Genomic DNA, 13,867 nt, shown 5'->3' with positions numbered 1-13,867 from the left:
TGTCTGTTTACCTGCACTGTCATCATTGTAGGGGCCCCAGAGCATTTCTTTGCCCAGGGGCCCATGATGCTATTAAGATGGCCCTGCCTGCCAGCACAAATCTTTGCCCCCCTATCCCCCTTCCAAACCCAAATCCTCTCTCTTTTTGAATCACCCCTTCTAACACAAATCCTCTACCCTTCAAATCCCCACCCCCCAAACACAAATCCTCCCCCCCCCCATTCTGAATCCCCCCTCCCTGCATAACCCCCCCCCATTTCAGTTCCTAACATAAGTACTCCAATCATCTCTATTAGCACAAACAGCCCCCCCCCTTCTACCAGATCATCTCTAACAGCACAACCCCCCAAATCCCACCTCCTAGCACAAATCCACTTCCCCCCCCTCCCCCCCCTCCCAATCACCATTCCTAGACCCCCCCCCCCTAATTTCCCATCCTAGTATAAATACCACCCAATCATCTCTACTAGCACAAACTCCCCCCTCCCCCCCCCTTCTACCATATCATCTCTTCTAGCACAACCCCCCCCCCTTCTAGTACAAATCCACCTCCACCACCCCTCCTCCAAATTACACAAACCCCCCTCCCTCCCCTTAATTTTCCATCCTAGAACAATTATCCCCTGCCACCCTCCAAATCCCCCCTCCCAACACAACCCCCCCCCCCTTCATCTCCTCTACGTGACCCCCCCTCCCCCACCTCACCTGATACCACGGAATCCAGGGCAGTTGTCCCTTCAGCCCATCCCTTGTCCTTGCCCTGCTTGTTGGGCTATTATTGTTCTATGCAAGGAAGACTCAAACTGCTCCCACTCTAAATCTATGGAAAAGGCTAGTCAACTCCAACCTGCCACTCTCTACAAGGCCATCAAATGTTATGTCTGGGTTGATTCCCCCTCTGCTAACACAGACCCCGATCCTTCTGACTAAATAGCTTGGCCTTCTGGGACCCTATTAAGCCAGAGAGCATATTGTGAGGGTCATACTTGGATTGAATTCTGGAGAGTAGAGGTTTTTACTTTTTCTTTAGTCCTGGGTAACTGGACCATGAGTGGATGACCCCGAACATTGTATGAAAGTCCTCATGTAACAAATGGAGCGTACTACTGGTTTAGTGCTAGTTCAAGCACTTGAGTAGTTGTTGTTTGTATTTTTATTTATATATATTTATATGTGCCGAACCTGGGTATGCCCAATGGGCTCTGTTTTTATACCTAACTTCTTGAAACTGAATACAATTCATGAATTAGAAGGGGGCGAGGAAAGTGAAAATGGGAAAATCCTTCAGTATTTGGAATAATGAGGCAGAATCCAGCTAGTGTGACCCCCATATAAGATGACACCCTATGCAGCTGTATAGCTGGCCCATAGCCAAGCCCTGTTTTGCCTATGCTATGTGTGTGGAGAGGCATTATCCGGAGGCCCCTTTTATTTTTAAAAAGCTTCCTGGTTCTGATAAACCCCCTTTCTACAGACCCCCACAACCAACAGGCCAGGGTTGTAGAGAAGAGGCCCTTCAACATGGGGACAAAGTGGGGTTCCCCTTTAGCAAGGTACCCTTCCCATGTTGGGGGCATGTGGCCTGGTATGGTCCCATCTCTTTCCTGGTTGCCTTTCAGGGTCAGAAAAGGCCTTGCCCACAAGGGGTGATTACATTCGTGCAATGTAGGGCAACGAATGTGCATAGATGTTCCGTGTGTCCCTGTGTCGGCAGATTCGTTATTGTCTATTAGAACGCAGTGGCTGGGGAGGGAAATCGCATTTCACACCAGACCTGGAGGGTCTGGTATTTGTTTTGAAGGGGATCCCACCCAACCATTTTTGTCTGGGTGAGTGTGGTCCCCCATTAATATCCATGTCAGCTAGGATAAGTGTCTGGTATAGATGAAGGGAATCCTTGGCACTTACACACAGAATGAAGTGGGCACCAGTGTTAATTTAGTCGACTAAAATATTTTCGTTGACTAAAATGATTACTATTTTAGTCGACTAGAATACGACTAAAACAATTCAGATGACTAAAACTAAAATTATATTTTAGTCAAAAGACTATGACTAAATTGAATTTATATCACAATGGCTAAATCTGTGTCTGTAGAGCATGTTAAAACTTTAATACCATAAATAATAAACATGTTATTAGATTTTTAATCCAGAAGTATATAATGTTTGGCAGTTCTAAAGAAACGATGCATTCAAATTTAACTAAACCCATTCGATTTTTAGTCGGCTAAAATACAACTAAAACTAAAAACAGCTCGGATGACTAAAATACGACTAAAACTAAAATGGCATTTTGGTCAAAAGACTTTAACTAAGACTAAATCGAAATTTTGATATAAAAAATTAACACTGGTGGGCACTGAAGAACTTTGACACCCAAACTTTCTTTAAGTTTATGAACTTGTTCTGAGGCTGAACCGAGGCATTCCACTCATCGCTCACTAGTGTCTATCCTGTGTCATCATAAAGAATAGATCCTGGAGCTTCTCCGGGCACACAATGGCGCAGTGTTCAGCATTGCCCAGTGATGGTTGTGTACAAATTAGTTTCATTTCCAGAAAGATTATCTGAGTCTTGTTACAGCTCATATTTCAGCTGACATTTGTTTAGTGGTTTGGGGATTTCTTCACTATGTAAGCTGTTTGCATTCTTGTCCACATTTCTGTATTAGTTTACACCTGATGCCTGTGTGCGGTCAGGTGACCTCTGCACTGATGCCTGTGTGCGGTCAGGTGACCTCTGCACTGATGCCTGTGTGCGGTCAGGTGACCTCTGCACTGATGCCTGTGTATGGTCAGGTGACCTCTGCACTGATGCCTGTGTATGGTCAGGTGACCTCTGCACTGATGCCTGTGTATGGTCAGGTGACCTCTGCACTGATGCCTGTGTATGGTCAGGTGACCTCTGCACTGATACCTGTGTATGGTCAGGTGACCTCTGCACTGATGCCTGTGTATGGTCAGGTGACCTTTGCACTGATGCCTGTGTATGGTCAGGTGACCTTTGCACTGATGCCTGTGTATGGTCAGGTGAGATCCTCACTGATACCTGTGTATGGTCAGGGGAGGTCCGCACGGATGCCTGTGTATGGTCAGGGGAGGTCCGCACGGATGCCTGTGTATGGTCAGGGGAGGTCCGCACGGATGCCTGTGTATGGTCAGGTGAGATCCGCACTTATGCCTGTGTATGGTCAGGAGAGATCCTCACTGATACCTGTGAACCCCCCCCCCCCCCCAAGACCTCCTTCAGCCTGAAATGGGCGCTCCCACACCTCAGGGGACTGTCTGGTATTTTTACACAAGTACATGACTCAGTATTTTTATTTATTTTTTTGCACCCATTGCTATGGGGAGTTTTTATATTATATTTTTAGTTTGTGCTTTGATCTTTCTCTTTTGTGAAGGCGGTTTAACCTTTTAACAGAGATGTTTCACCTTTTATTTGCGGATTCCTGCTGCATCATAAAACCAGATGACGGGTAACGCACATCGGCGATTTATTCTCACATTTGTACAGATTGTCAGTTTGTTTGTTCTGGGTGGATCTGGATTATCCGGTGTTTACCCTCCTTTCCTTCTGTACACACATCTCTTCTTTTGAGGAGTCCCACGCAGTATGCATCCCCCCCCCCCCCCTTTCCCAACCGATACACCCCCCCCCCCCCCATTTCCTCGCCAATACAACTGATCTTCACAATCGACTAACAAAACGGCTAATATAAATGATATAATGTAACATTAAAGTGGAGTTCCACCCAAAAATGGAACTTCCACTTTAAGTGATGGTGACCCCCTGACATGTCTTTTTAGAGGTGCCCAGCTCCCCCTTTCCTCCCCTGTCACCACGGCGCCCGAAGGAAGTTCACCTCTCCCCCCCTTTCCCTACCTGCAATCTTCTGGGACACGTCGCAAGTCCCAGAATATTGCCCGGCCATTCGCAGCGCTGCTCGCACATGTGCAGTGCGTGCCTGGCTGTGAAGCAACAGCCGGGCTCATCATAATTGACGTGGACATACATTGAACGACGTGATAGATGTGCATCATGGCACTTTTTCCCCCCCCAGTATTTCCTGTAAAAATGTATGCATATTTCCTGTAATAATCCTGTATTGCCTGTAAATAATAATAATCTTTTATATTTCCTGTAAAGGTTTACCTATATTTCCTTTTAATAATCCTTTATTTTCCTGTAATAGTCATGTACGGTATTTCCTGGAATAATTTTTCTGTATTTCCTAGTCTATTTGGTGTGTGGTTGATTCTTTTTTTTTTTTTTTTTTTATTTAAAATGTTTTTCTTGGTGTCACGATCTTATTCTGGCTTCTGATGCTTGTTCCAATGTGAAAATGTATTTTGTTTTTCAGACAACGGATATGTTGGTGGATGAATCCAGTTTCACAGGCGAGACAGAGCCATGCAGTAAGATCCATGGGTCGGTGGATGAAGCCAATGGATTGGCAACACTCAGCAACATCGTATTCATGGGGACACTCGTTCGATATGGCAAAGGAAAGGTGATTGTGGATCTTGGATATAAAACTTTTATTTATATATATATATATATATATATATATATATATATATATTACCGTATTTATCGGGGTATACCGCGCCCCGGCGTATAACGCGCACCCCAAGCTCAGCAAGGTAAAAAAAAATAAAACGTACATTTTTGCCCTGCGTCCATCGGCGGTTCGTCTGCGGCCTTGTGGGTGTCCGTCTGCGGCTTCTTTGCGCGTCTGTGGCCTCCATCCAGGTGTCCGTCTCGTCCAGCGTGTCCGTCTGCGGCCTCCATCCGGGTGTCCGTCTCGTCCAGCGTGTCCGTCTCGTCCAGCGTGTCCGTCTGCGGCCTCCATCCAGGTGTCCGTCTTTGTCCGGCATGTCCGTCTGCGGCCTCCATCCAGGTGAGCGTCTCCGGTGTTCGTTTTTCGATTTTGGCACTAGCCGAGAGGAGCCGGATTTCCTGTGTGTTCGGCTCCTCTCGGTTTGTCTCTGCTCCTCTCGCGTTGCTGCGGGCGGAGCCGAGCCTAGCCGAGTGCGCAGTACACGCGGCTCGGCTCGGACAATGTCGGAGACAGCGGGGATCGGCGGGGTATCGGCGTATATCGCGCACCCACGATTTCCCCCTGATTTTAAGGGGAAAAAGTTCGTGGTATACGCCGATTAAATACGGTCAAGCGGAAAAAGTGTGTGGTATACGCAGATTAAATACGGTATATATATTTTTATTTGTGTGGTATGTATGTGTGTGTGTGTGTGTGTGTGTGTGTGTGTGTGTGTGTATATGTGTATATGTGTGTGTATATGTGTATATGTGTGTGTATGTGTATGTATGTATGTGTGTGTGTATATGTATGTATATATATATATATATATATATATATATATATGTATATGTATATGTATATGTATATATATATATATATATATATATATATATATATATATATATATATATATATATATATATATATATATATATATATATATATATATATATATATATATATATATATAAAAACAAAGGTTCTCCTGTGTATAATTACCTGGGCAAGTAGTTAATGATGCTATGCCAAAAAAAAATGCATGGTGCCCCCCCCCAAAAAAAAAAATCCGTGCCAGGTCCATCGGCCTCGTATGGATTTTAAGGACATCCTGTCCAGCTCTGTGTATCTATGGAAGTTCTGCCCCTAGAAATCAGACCATTTTATATGAGGAGCTCGGACCTCAGACCTCACACAGCCCTCGGCTATAGGAGTAACTGAATTGCAAAGTGGAAGTCAATGAACAGCCCTTCCAGCAAAGAAATAGATGCATTTTTCCCAGAAAATCTATTTGAGGGAGAGGTTCACATAAACATGACGTTCCTCATTGGTCAGTCCATCCAAAACGGATAATTCTGTTTTTTGTCGGATGCTGTAGAATGAAACCTCCCAGGAGGACAGAGCTCAGAGTTCTAGCAAGGAGTTCTTATTGTTGGTGTTTCCAGTACATACAAGAAGCCCGCGGGGGCTTGCTGCCCACATTGGCTTTCACTTATAGCTGAACCATGCCGGGTTCTGTACTTTACATTTCTTCTAAAAAATAATTGTTTCCTCCGGCAGGGTCTGGTCACCAGTGTTGGAGAAAAGTCACAGTTTGGTGAAGTTTTCAAGATGATGCAAGCAGAAGAGGTCCGTATATATCTGATGTATGATAAAGATGTGTATAGTACTTTGTATGCTGTTAAGGCCCTGTATGGTATTCGGGTCTTTGTATGCTGTAAAGGCTCTTCAGGTTTGGTTTGGATTTTACCTACTTCAATACCTGGCACTTTTACCCCCTTCCTGCCCAGACCATTTTCAGCTTTCAGCGGTGTAACACTTTGAATGACAATTGTGCGGTCATGCAACACTGTACCCAAATGAAGTTTTAATTTCAATCGTTTTTTAATCAAGTTTTCATAATAAAAAGTAAGGACTTTAACGGTGTATAGTTCTTGTTGACAGAGTAGCATACAGTGCAATCACGGATAATCCGCCTCCTTCTCAGATGAGGCAGGATAACACATTCTCTATTGTCTTCCTTTTCTCATTTTATATCTCGGTTGAGAAGTCTCCTAAACCCCAAATTACATTTTTTAATAATTTTCTTCATACAAATAGAATTACATACAATTCTTTTGGTGGTATTAAATTACCGTACCACTGTTTTTTGCAAAAAAAAAACTAACGAAAAAATACTAAAGTTTTTCTAAGGTTCTGTCAGAAATTCTTATGAAGGAAGAAATAATTTTTCTCCTTCACTGATGTGTTCTGATGGGCTGCACTGATGGGGTGGCACTAATATGCAGTAGTGATGGGTACTAATGGGCGTCACTGAAAGGCAGAACTGACTGGCGTCACTGGTGGGCACTGCTAGGGCTGCATTGTAATGATCAGTGCCCTGATTACCTTGTAATGAGATGCCGCTGATCGGCACTCTTTACCTTACAATCTGTCAGTGTGAGGTGAGGAGAGGCAATTTAAAGACACTTCTTTGTTTAGATGTGATCGGGCACAGCCGATCACATGGGCAAAGAAGCACGGCCGCGCTATGACATCGTCCCTGAACAAGAGCTGTACCGCTCCTCCGTCATTTGATGGTGGGCAGGCGGCAAGTAGTTAAGTAGGACTTTATGCCAAAAAAAAAATGCATGGTACCCCCCCCCCCCCCCAAAAAAAAAAAACATGCCTGGTCCATCGGTCTTGTATGGTTTTTTTAAGGCCATCCTCGCATTTAAAAAAAAAAAAAAGGCTTGGTGCCTCCCCCAAAATTTATAGCAGACTCTTATCTTGGCACACATGATGGTGAGGACAAGGTCCTCTTCTCCACAACCCTGGCCCGATGCTTGCAAGGGGTGACTTATCAGAATCTGGAAGCCCTCTTTAAAAAGTCACTGGGTAATCCCTGCACCTTAGTTTAGATGGCGGCGAGGGAGAGGGAAGCAACGCTATCTTCGGCAGGAGACAAGCAATGGGAGCGGTCGTGTTTGCAGGCAGTGTGTTGTTTTTTTTAGGCAGGTCGGTGAGCGACGCTCATCATAATTGACGTGGGCCTACCTTGCTGGACGACGTGATAGATATGCATCATGGCACTTTTTTTTATTTTACAAAGAGCTTGTCAAAAACAGTTTTTTGTGTTTTATTTATATTTGGCATTTTTTTTTGGGGTGAATGAGTAAGGGTACCCCCTACTCATCCACATGGAAAGTGGGGTTGGAATCTGGGGACCCACTTGCAAAAGGGGGGCCTCCAGATTCCAATAAGCCCCCCCCAGCACAACTACTGGCCCAGGGTTGTGGGGACAAGGTGCTTTGTGGGGGGGGGGGGTCCCCTTAAAAATCCATATCAGATTGAAGGGCCTGGTATGGATTGGGAGAAGAACATCATGCCGTTTTTAATGAAGGCTCTTTTGTTCGCAGGTAATGCCCCCCGCTGACAAGGATGACTCATGGTGGTTAGAACGCCAGTGGGTGCTGGCTCCTTAACAACCAATGATTAATTTCTGCTGCTGACAGTAAGGAGTCGCAGTAGTAAACGCTTAAAAATGCACCAAGTCACACAGCAGTTGCACTACAAAATTAGACTGGAAATCGGATCAAAATCACATCGCATTAGTGTTAACCAGGCCATAGATCTATACATAATAAAGACATACAGTGTATCCACACCATTAAATAGATACACCATGTGACCTTTGTTCTAATGTATGGATAGATACCTTTACATGTACAGTGAGGAAAGATAAAAACATTTACTAATTGGATTCCTCCCGTATTGTGTTGTAACTGTACTGTCTCCCCTTATGTTGCATAGCAGTCAGGAAAATCGCTCCTAAAACCAGAGTTTTGGGGTGCACCGTTGCCCCTTTCTCAGAGAGAACATTATAGGAATATCATATGATGTTTATATACATTGTATAGCTTTTATTATATTTACCTGTTCTGCTGTGATTTATAACCTCTCATTGTACATATGTTCCTATTAACGGTGTGTGAAGGACAGTTAATTATTTTTACGCTGCGAAGACGGTGAGTACAAGGAGCGGAGTCCATCTGAAATCTTTATCTTGTTTTTAATATCTTCCTCTTCAAGGGGTGAAAAAATGATGTCAGAGAATGAAAGGAGAATCTGTCACCTCCCCCATTGTATAAATCAATCAATCCACACAGACTGCCCACCTGTCAGTCACACTATTCTGCTATGATGGTGGGCTCCTACTGTAGTATCCATTGGTGTGGTCATGTGATCTCCCAATGAATTACTCAGGTTAATCTCTTCTGTTTCAGACCCCAAAGACCCCTCTACAGAAGAGTATGGACAAGCTGGGGAAGCAGCTCTCTCTTTTCTCCTTTGGGATTATAGGTGAGAAACCAATCGCATGACCTTGATCTTCATACAGTCTCTGTGTTGTGTGTGGCTGTCCAGACAAGTCTCTGGGGGGCACCAACGATGGAGTAGAATTCCCTGATCTCGGGGTCACCCTTAATGTTTGCAGTGCGATTGTTGGCTAATAATAAATATCCAAATGAGAAAGAAGATCAAATGTTAAGACAAGCGGTAGCTAATTCTTTTTAGGGGGTGCATAGTATCGACCTTCACCAGGGTGTGGGCGGGGCCACTCGCTCTTGATGTTGGGGTACCTTTCGCATGTGAGGGCACTCATTAGTGCTCAGGACCAGGCGGGGACTGTGTTTATATGAGAATCAAACATTATTGTGGTACCCCGGATTAGAGATGTGCAGTAATAAATGTAGAGTTCCTCTGTGGAGCTTCTTATCCTGTGTCACTTCACACCTAAACTTGATGTATGTTGTATTTAGGAGATACATTGCTGAGGTTATGCCCACTCCACCAGTCCAATGTACCTCCTGGGGTCCTGCCATGCACCTAGCGCGGACCTCAGGCATGCACTTATTTAATGCCTTGCACTCTTCCGTACCATGTGGCCAACCTATGGGTCTTCGTAATACAGGTTTGGTCCTGATACCTTTGAGGTATTGACCACTGGGGAGAAAGCCATATTACAGAGCCCCTCGCTACCGGCAGACCCTCCACCATGCCAGGTACCATGCTTCATGACTGGCTGCAATATACCTTGCACTAGTTCTGATTATCCATAGCGATTGCATTCCTCCTCCGGGTAAACCTTTAGTACACTTGTAGTGGCTTTGTTTCATACCCCACATATACTTTTACTGGCCCTGTTCCTTCATACACCAGAAACCACCATACACCCCTTTTAAATGACCAGGAATGGAACAATTGATACTTTTTTGGACTTTTGCAAAGTCCAAAAAACACATTCCAGTGCAACATAACCCTGTCTAACTAAGCAGAGCTGCCCAGGCATACTTCAACATGGTGATAGTCCAATTTTGGCATTCCCCAAGGCTTGGAAGTTCTTCTGATGAACTGCTGGGTGAAGCGGTCCCCCTTAGTGTTACATAGTTGTCACTGCATCTCCGAGAGCAAGCTTTTCCCTATATTTATATCACAAGGTGCATAGGCAGGGCCCAAAAAGCCCAGGAACTGAGGTGCAAAACGTTAGCCCCTTCGCCAGCCTGGGTCAGCTAACTAACATACTGAAGGTAAACACTTACAGGTGTAATGCAAATAATAAATAAATAAATGGGAGGGGGGCCAGCCTAGGCCTGTAAGGGGCCCTGGGGACCATCGGGTTCCTTACAGGTGTAACGCCTGTACTCCCTCATGGCGGCCCTGAAAATATACATGTCTATTACTTTGTGGCTGTATAGAGCAGATCTGGGCAGTCATGTTCCCCGCTTCTTGTCTTCTCTCATTTGATGTGGGGGGAGAGACACTTGGGCTGCATTGTAGGAAGGGAAATCTCCGGATTAAGCCACCTATGTGCAGATGTTCAAGAATAGTCAGAAAGCAGGCCAATGCATGAAGTCTGTGAGATTGCTGGTTCTAATTTGTGTTGTCACCTTCTTGTTTTCCAGGCAGCAGTGTGGCACAGGGGGGGGGGGGTTGGGGATTTTCTACTTTTTACATATGTACCAACTTAGAATTAAATTCTATATAGAGGTTGCAGCTGTGCTTTTAGTTGTTCGTCTGGGGTTGCCCTTTAAGGGGATGTATCCAGAGTCAGGGTGTCCGCTTAGCACTGTAATCTCTTTTTCAGGATTGATCATGCTGATTGGTTGGTTGCAGGGAAAGCCTCTCCTCAGTATGTTCACAATTGGTGTCAGGTAAGTTGTAGCCAGCTGGATCTGAGCACTTGATGTACATTACTGCCTGCCACATGACTCACCCCCCGCGCAGCCTCTGCATCACATGACCTACCCCGCTGCCCTTTCTGTCGCATGACACATTCCAAAGCCTCTGTTACATAGCCGGGTGCCCCCAGGATGGGGATCAATGTGTTCCAGGCAATTGCGTCACTGAGCTCAGACATACATACGTGTCTAAACAATATATAAAAAGCCATTGCATGATAACAAAGTGACAAGCTGAATAATTTTAATGAAAGAAATGCCAGAGATGAATGGATCTGTCACTCTTGAAATATTTTTTTCATCATTTAGTTGTGTAACAATAAGTGTCTAATTTCAGAGCCATTTCATTGTGGAGAGACACCTGGCCTCTTGGTCAGGTGTCTGGCTGAATGGGCCTCTTATAGTTGCTGGGTCTCATCATTCATTAATGGCCTGCCAAATCTTATTTGATGTAGGGGGACTACTGTGGTGTCTGGTAAGAGGGCTACTATGGTGTCTGTGTAGGGGGCTTCCGGGCATCCATGTAGGTGGACTACTATGGTGTCCAGGTAAGGTGATTACTATGGTGTCTGTGTAGGTGGGGGGCTACTATGGTGTCTGTGTAGGGGGAGGCTACTATGGTGTCTGTGTAGGGGGGCTACCATGGGGTTTGTGTGGGGGGTCTACAGGGGCATCCATGTAGGTGGACTACTATGGTGTTCAGGTAAGGAAATTACTGTGGTAGCTGTGTAGGGGGGCTACTGTGATGTCCATGTAGAGGGGCTACTATGGTGTCTGTGTAGGGGGGCTGCTATGGTGTCTGTGTAGGGGGGCTGCTATGGTGTCTGTGTAGGGGGGCTGCTATGGTGTCTGTGTAGGGGGGCTGCTATGGTGCCCATGTAGGGGGCTACCGGGGAACCATGTAGGTGGACTATTATGTTGTCTATGTTGACTACTATGGTGTCTGTGTAGGGGGAGGCTACTATGGTGTCTGTGTAGGGGGGCTGCTATGGTGCCCATGTAGGGGGGCTACCGGGGAACCATATAGGTAGACTATTATGTTGTCCAGATGAGAGGTTTACTGTGGCATCTGTGTAAGAGGGCTACTATTCTGTCCACCTATATAGATGCCCCAGTAGCCTCCCTACACAGACTACTATCGCCTCCATGTAGGGAGACATCTGTGGCATCTGTGTAGGAGGGCTACTATGATGTGTCCATCTAGGACATCTTTATCGGTCTGCCTTTTTGTTACAGCTTTCATCATTCCTACCAAAGCAACTTTATTCCTTTCTGTACTCTGTATGGGTTAATGAACTACCATCAGGCTGTGTAGAAGGCAGCCCAAGGTAAAAGGTGTTGACCATGCTCCCCTAATGCCCAATGCACCACTGAAGCCATAGTAATAATCCCAGTTCTTCCTGGTTACGGGGGATCGTAAACCCTTCTCTGCCCTCCCACAGTTCAGCACTTGGTGCCTGTGAATCAGAAGACATAGTAGGGTCACATAAGGATTGTTTTTGGGGTTTTCATGCACTGGTTGGTTATTGGTTTTTTCGTTCTCTCCTTGTAGTTTGGCAGTGGCTGCCATTCCTGAAGGTCTGCCCATTGTTGTCACCGTAACGCTGGCACTTGGTGTGATGAGGATGGCCAAAAAGAGAGTCATTGTGAAGAAGCTGCCGATTGTGGAGACTCTAGGTAATCTATGAGACCCGTCGGAGACAGAACTGGATCATCCACAAGGATCGTAGGCAAGAGCCTAGTGCCCAGTGGATGTCCAGCGGACCCAACTACTGTATACCCTTCATGAATATAAAGCAGAAGTTTATGTAGATATCTGAAAATACGTTTCTAGACAAGACCAGCAAACTTTTTCCTGTTACTGCTGATGAGGACAGAGTGCCTCTGGGGCACAGTTATTTTCAGCAAACTGATTGGGGCGCACACCTGACAGTTTCTGGTCTGATTGATTCAATGTATATTCCAAACACATCACACACGTCTATCTTCTTCCAGGTTGCTGTAATGTCATCTGCTCAGATAAGACTGGAACACTTACTGCAAACGAGATGACTGCCACCAAACTAGTCACCTCCGATGGCTTACATGCAGAGGTGAGCTGTCCTTTTTTTTTTTTTTTTTTTTTTTTTCAGTAAAGTCCATACTTGACCCCAACCAACTCACAGCCAGCTCATCCAGATTGTGTTCTGGTTGGAGTGTTGTTGGCATTCTTGTTTTCTTTCACAGTACTATGGAACATGAACTATAAGACCAAAGTATGTGAACCCCTCTCTCCCAATAACTGCATTCAGGTATTTCAAGTAAAGGGTCCTGGTGATGCTACATAATACAAAGACATTTTAGACAATTGTGCTCTTCCAATCTAGTGGTAACCATTTGGAGAAGACCATTTTTTTGGTTCCAGCATGACTGTGTCCCTGTGTACCATGCCAGCTCCATAGAGATATGGTTTGACCAGTCTTGCGAGGAGGAACAGGATTGTCCTGCACAGAGCCGAAACCTTAACCCTACTGAACACCTTTGCGATGGAAGACCGTGAGTCAGGTCCTCTTATGCAATATCCTGACCTCACAAATGGACACTAATTCTCACATACGTTATTCAAAATCTTTTGGAAAGTCTTCCAAGATTTGCGGAGGATGTTGTAGCTACAAAAAGGGGGAGGGGTTAACTCCATATTAATGGGCATGCAGTGGGTGGGAATTTCATACTAATGGCCATTCTGGGGGTGAGGCCATTGTTTCAACTCTATATACATGGCATAGGGGGAGCCAACTCCATATATATGATCATGTGGGTCCACCTCCAAATGAATAGCTGGGGGAAGAGAGGCAAGTCTTCATAATTGGCCATGGTGGGGCCAACTCTTTATAAATGGCCATGGACAGAGCCAATTCTTTATAAATGGCCATGGACAGAGCCAATTCTTTATAAATGGCCATGGACAGAGCCAATTCTTTATAAATGGCCATGGACAGAGCCAATTCTTTATAAATGGCCATGGACAGAGCCAATTCTTTATAAATGGCCATGGAGGGAGCCAATTCTTTATAAATGGCCATGGGGGGGAGCCAATTCTTTATAAATGGCCATGGAGGGAGCC

The 13,867-nt window shown here is 45.2% G+C and overlaps 1 protein-coding gene across 2 annotated transcripts in view; it reads left to right on the top strand.

Moving 5' to 3' along the window:
- The window catches only part of ATP2C2 (ATPase secretory pathway Ca2+ transporting 2), a 70,992-nt gene that overhangs the window by 39,573 nt on the left and 17,552 nt on the right, over positions 1 to 13,867 (top strand). For both annotated transcript variants that reach the window (XM_040329327.1, XM_040329329.1), the window contains exons 8-13: positions 4,367 to 4,516; positions 6,107 to 6,175; positions 8,812 to 8,887; positions 10,671 to 10,737; positions 12,317 to 12,441; positions 12,760 to 12,857. In XM_040329327.1, the coding sequence (XP_040185261.1) occupies positions 4,367 to 4,516; positions 6,107 to 6,175; positions 8,812 to 8,887; positions 10,671 to 10,737; positions 12,317 to 12,441; positions 12,760 to 12,857 (585 nt within the window). The remainder of the gene's footprint in view (positions 1 to 4,366; positions 4,517 to 6,106; positions 6,176 to 8,811; positions 8,888 to 10,670; positions 10,738 to 12,316; positions 12,442 to 12,759; positions 12,858 to 13,867) is intronic.

Source organism: Rana temporaria, chromosome 11, assembly GCF_905171775.1.
Source record: "Rana temporaria chromosome 11, aRanTem1.1, whole genome shotgun sequence".
Classification (NCBI taxonomy): Eukaryota; Metazoa; Chordata; class Amphibia; order Anura; family Ranidae; genus Rana; species Rana temporaria.
The sequence above is the reverse complement of the archived record's forward strand: the minus strand, read 5'-3'. Positions and strand labels throughout refer to the sequence as shown.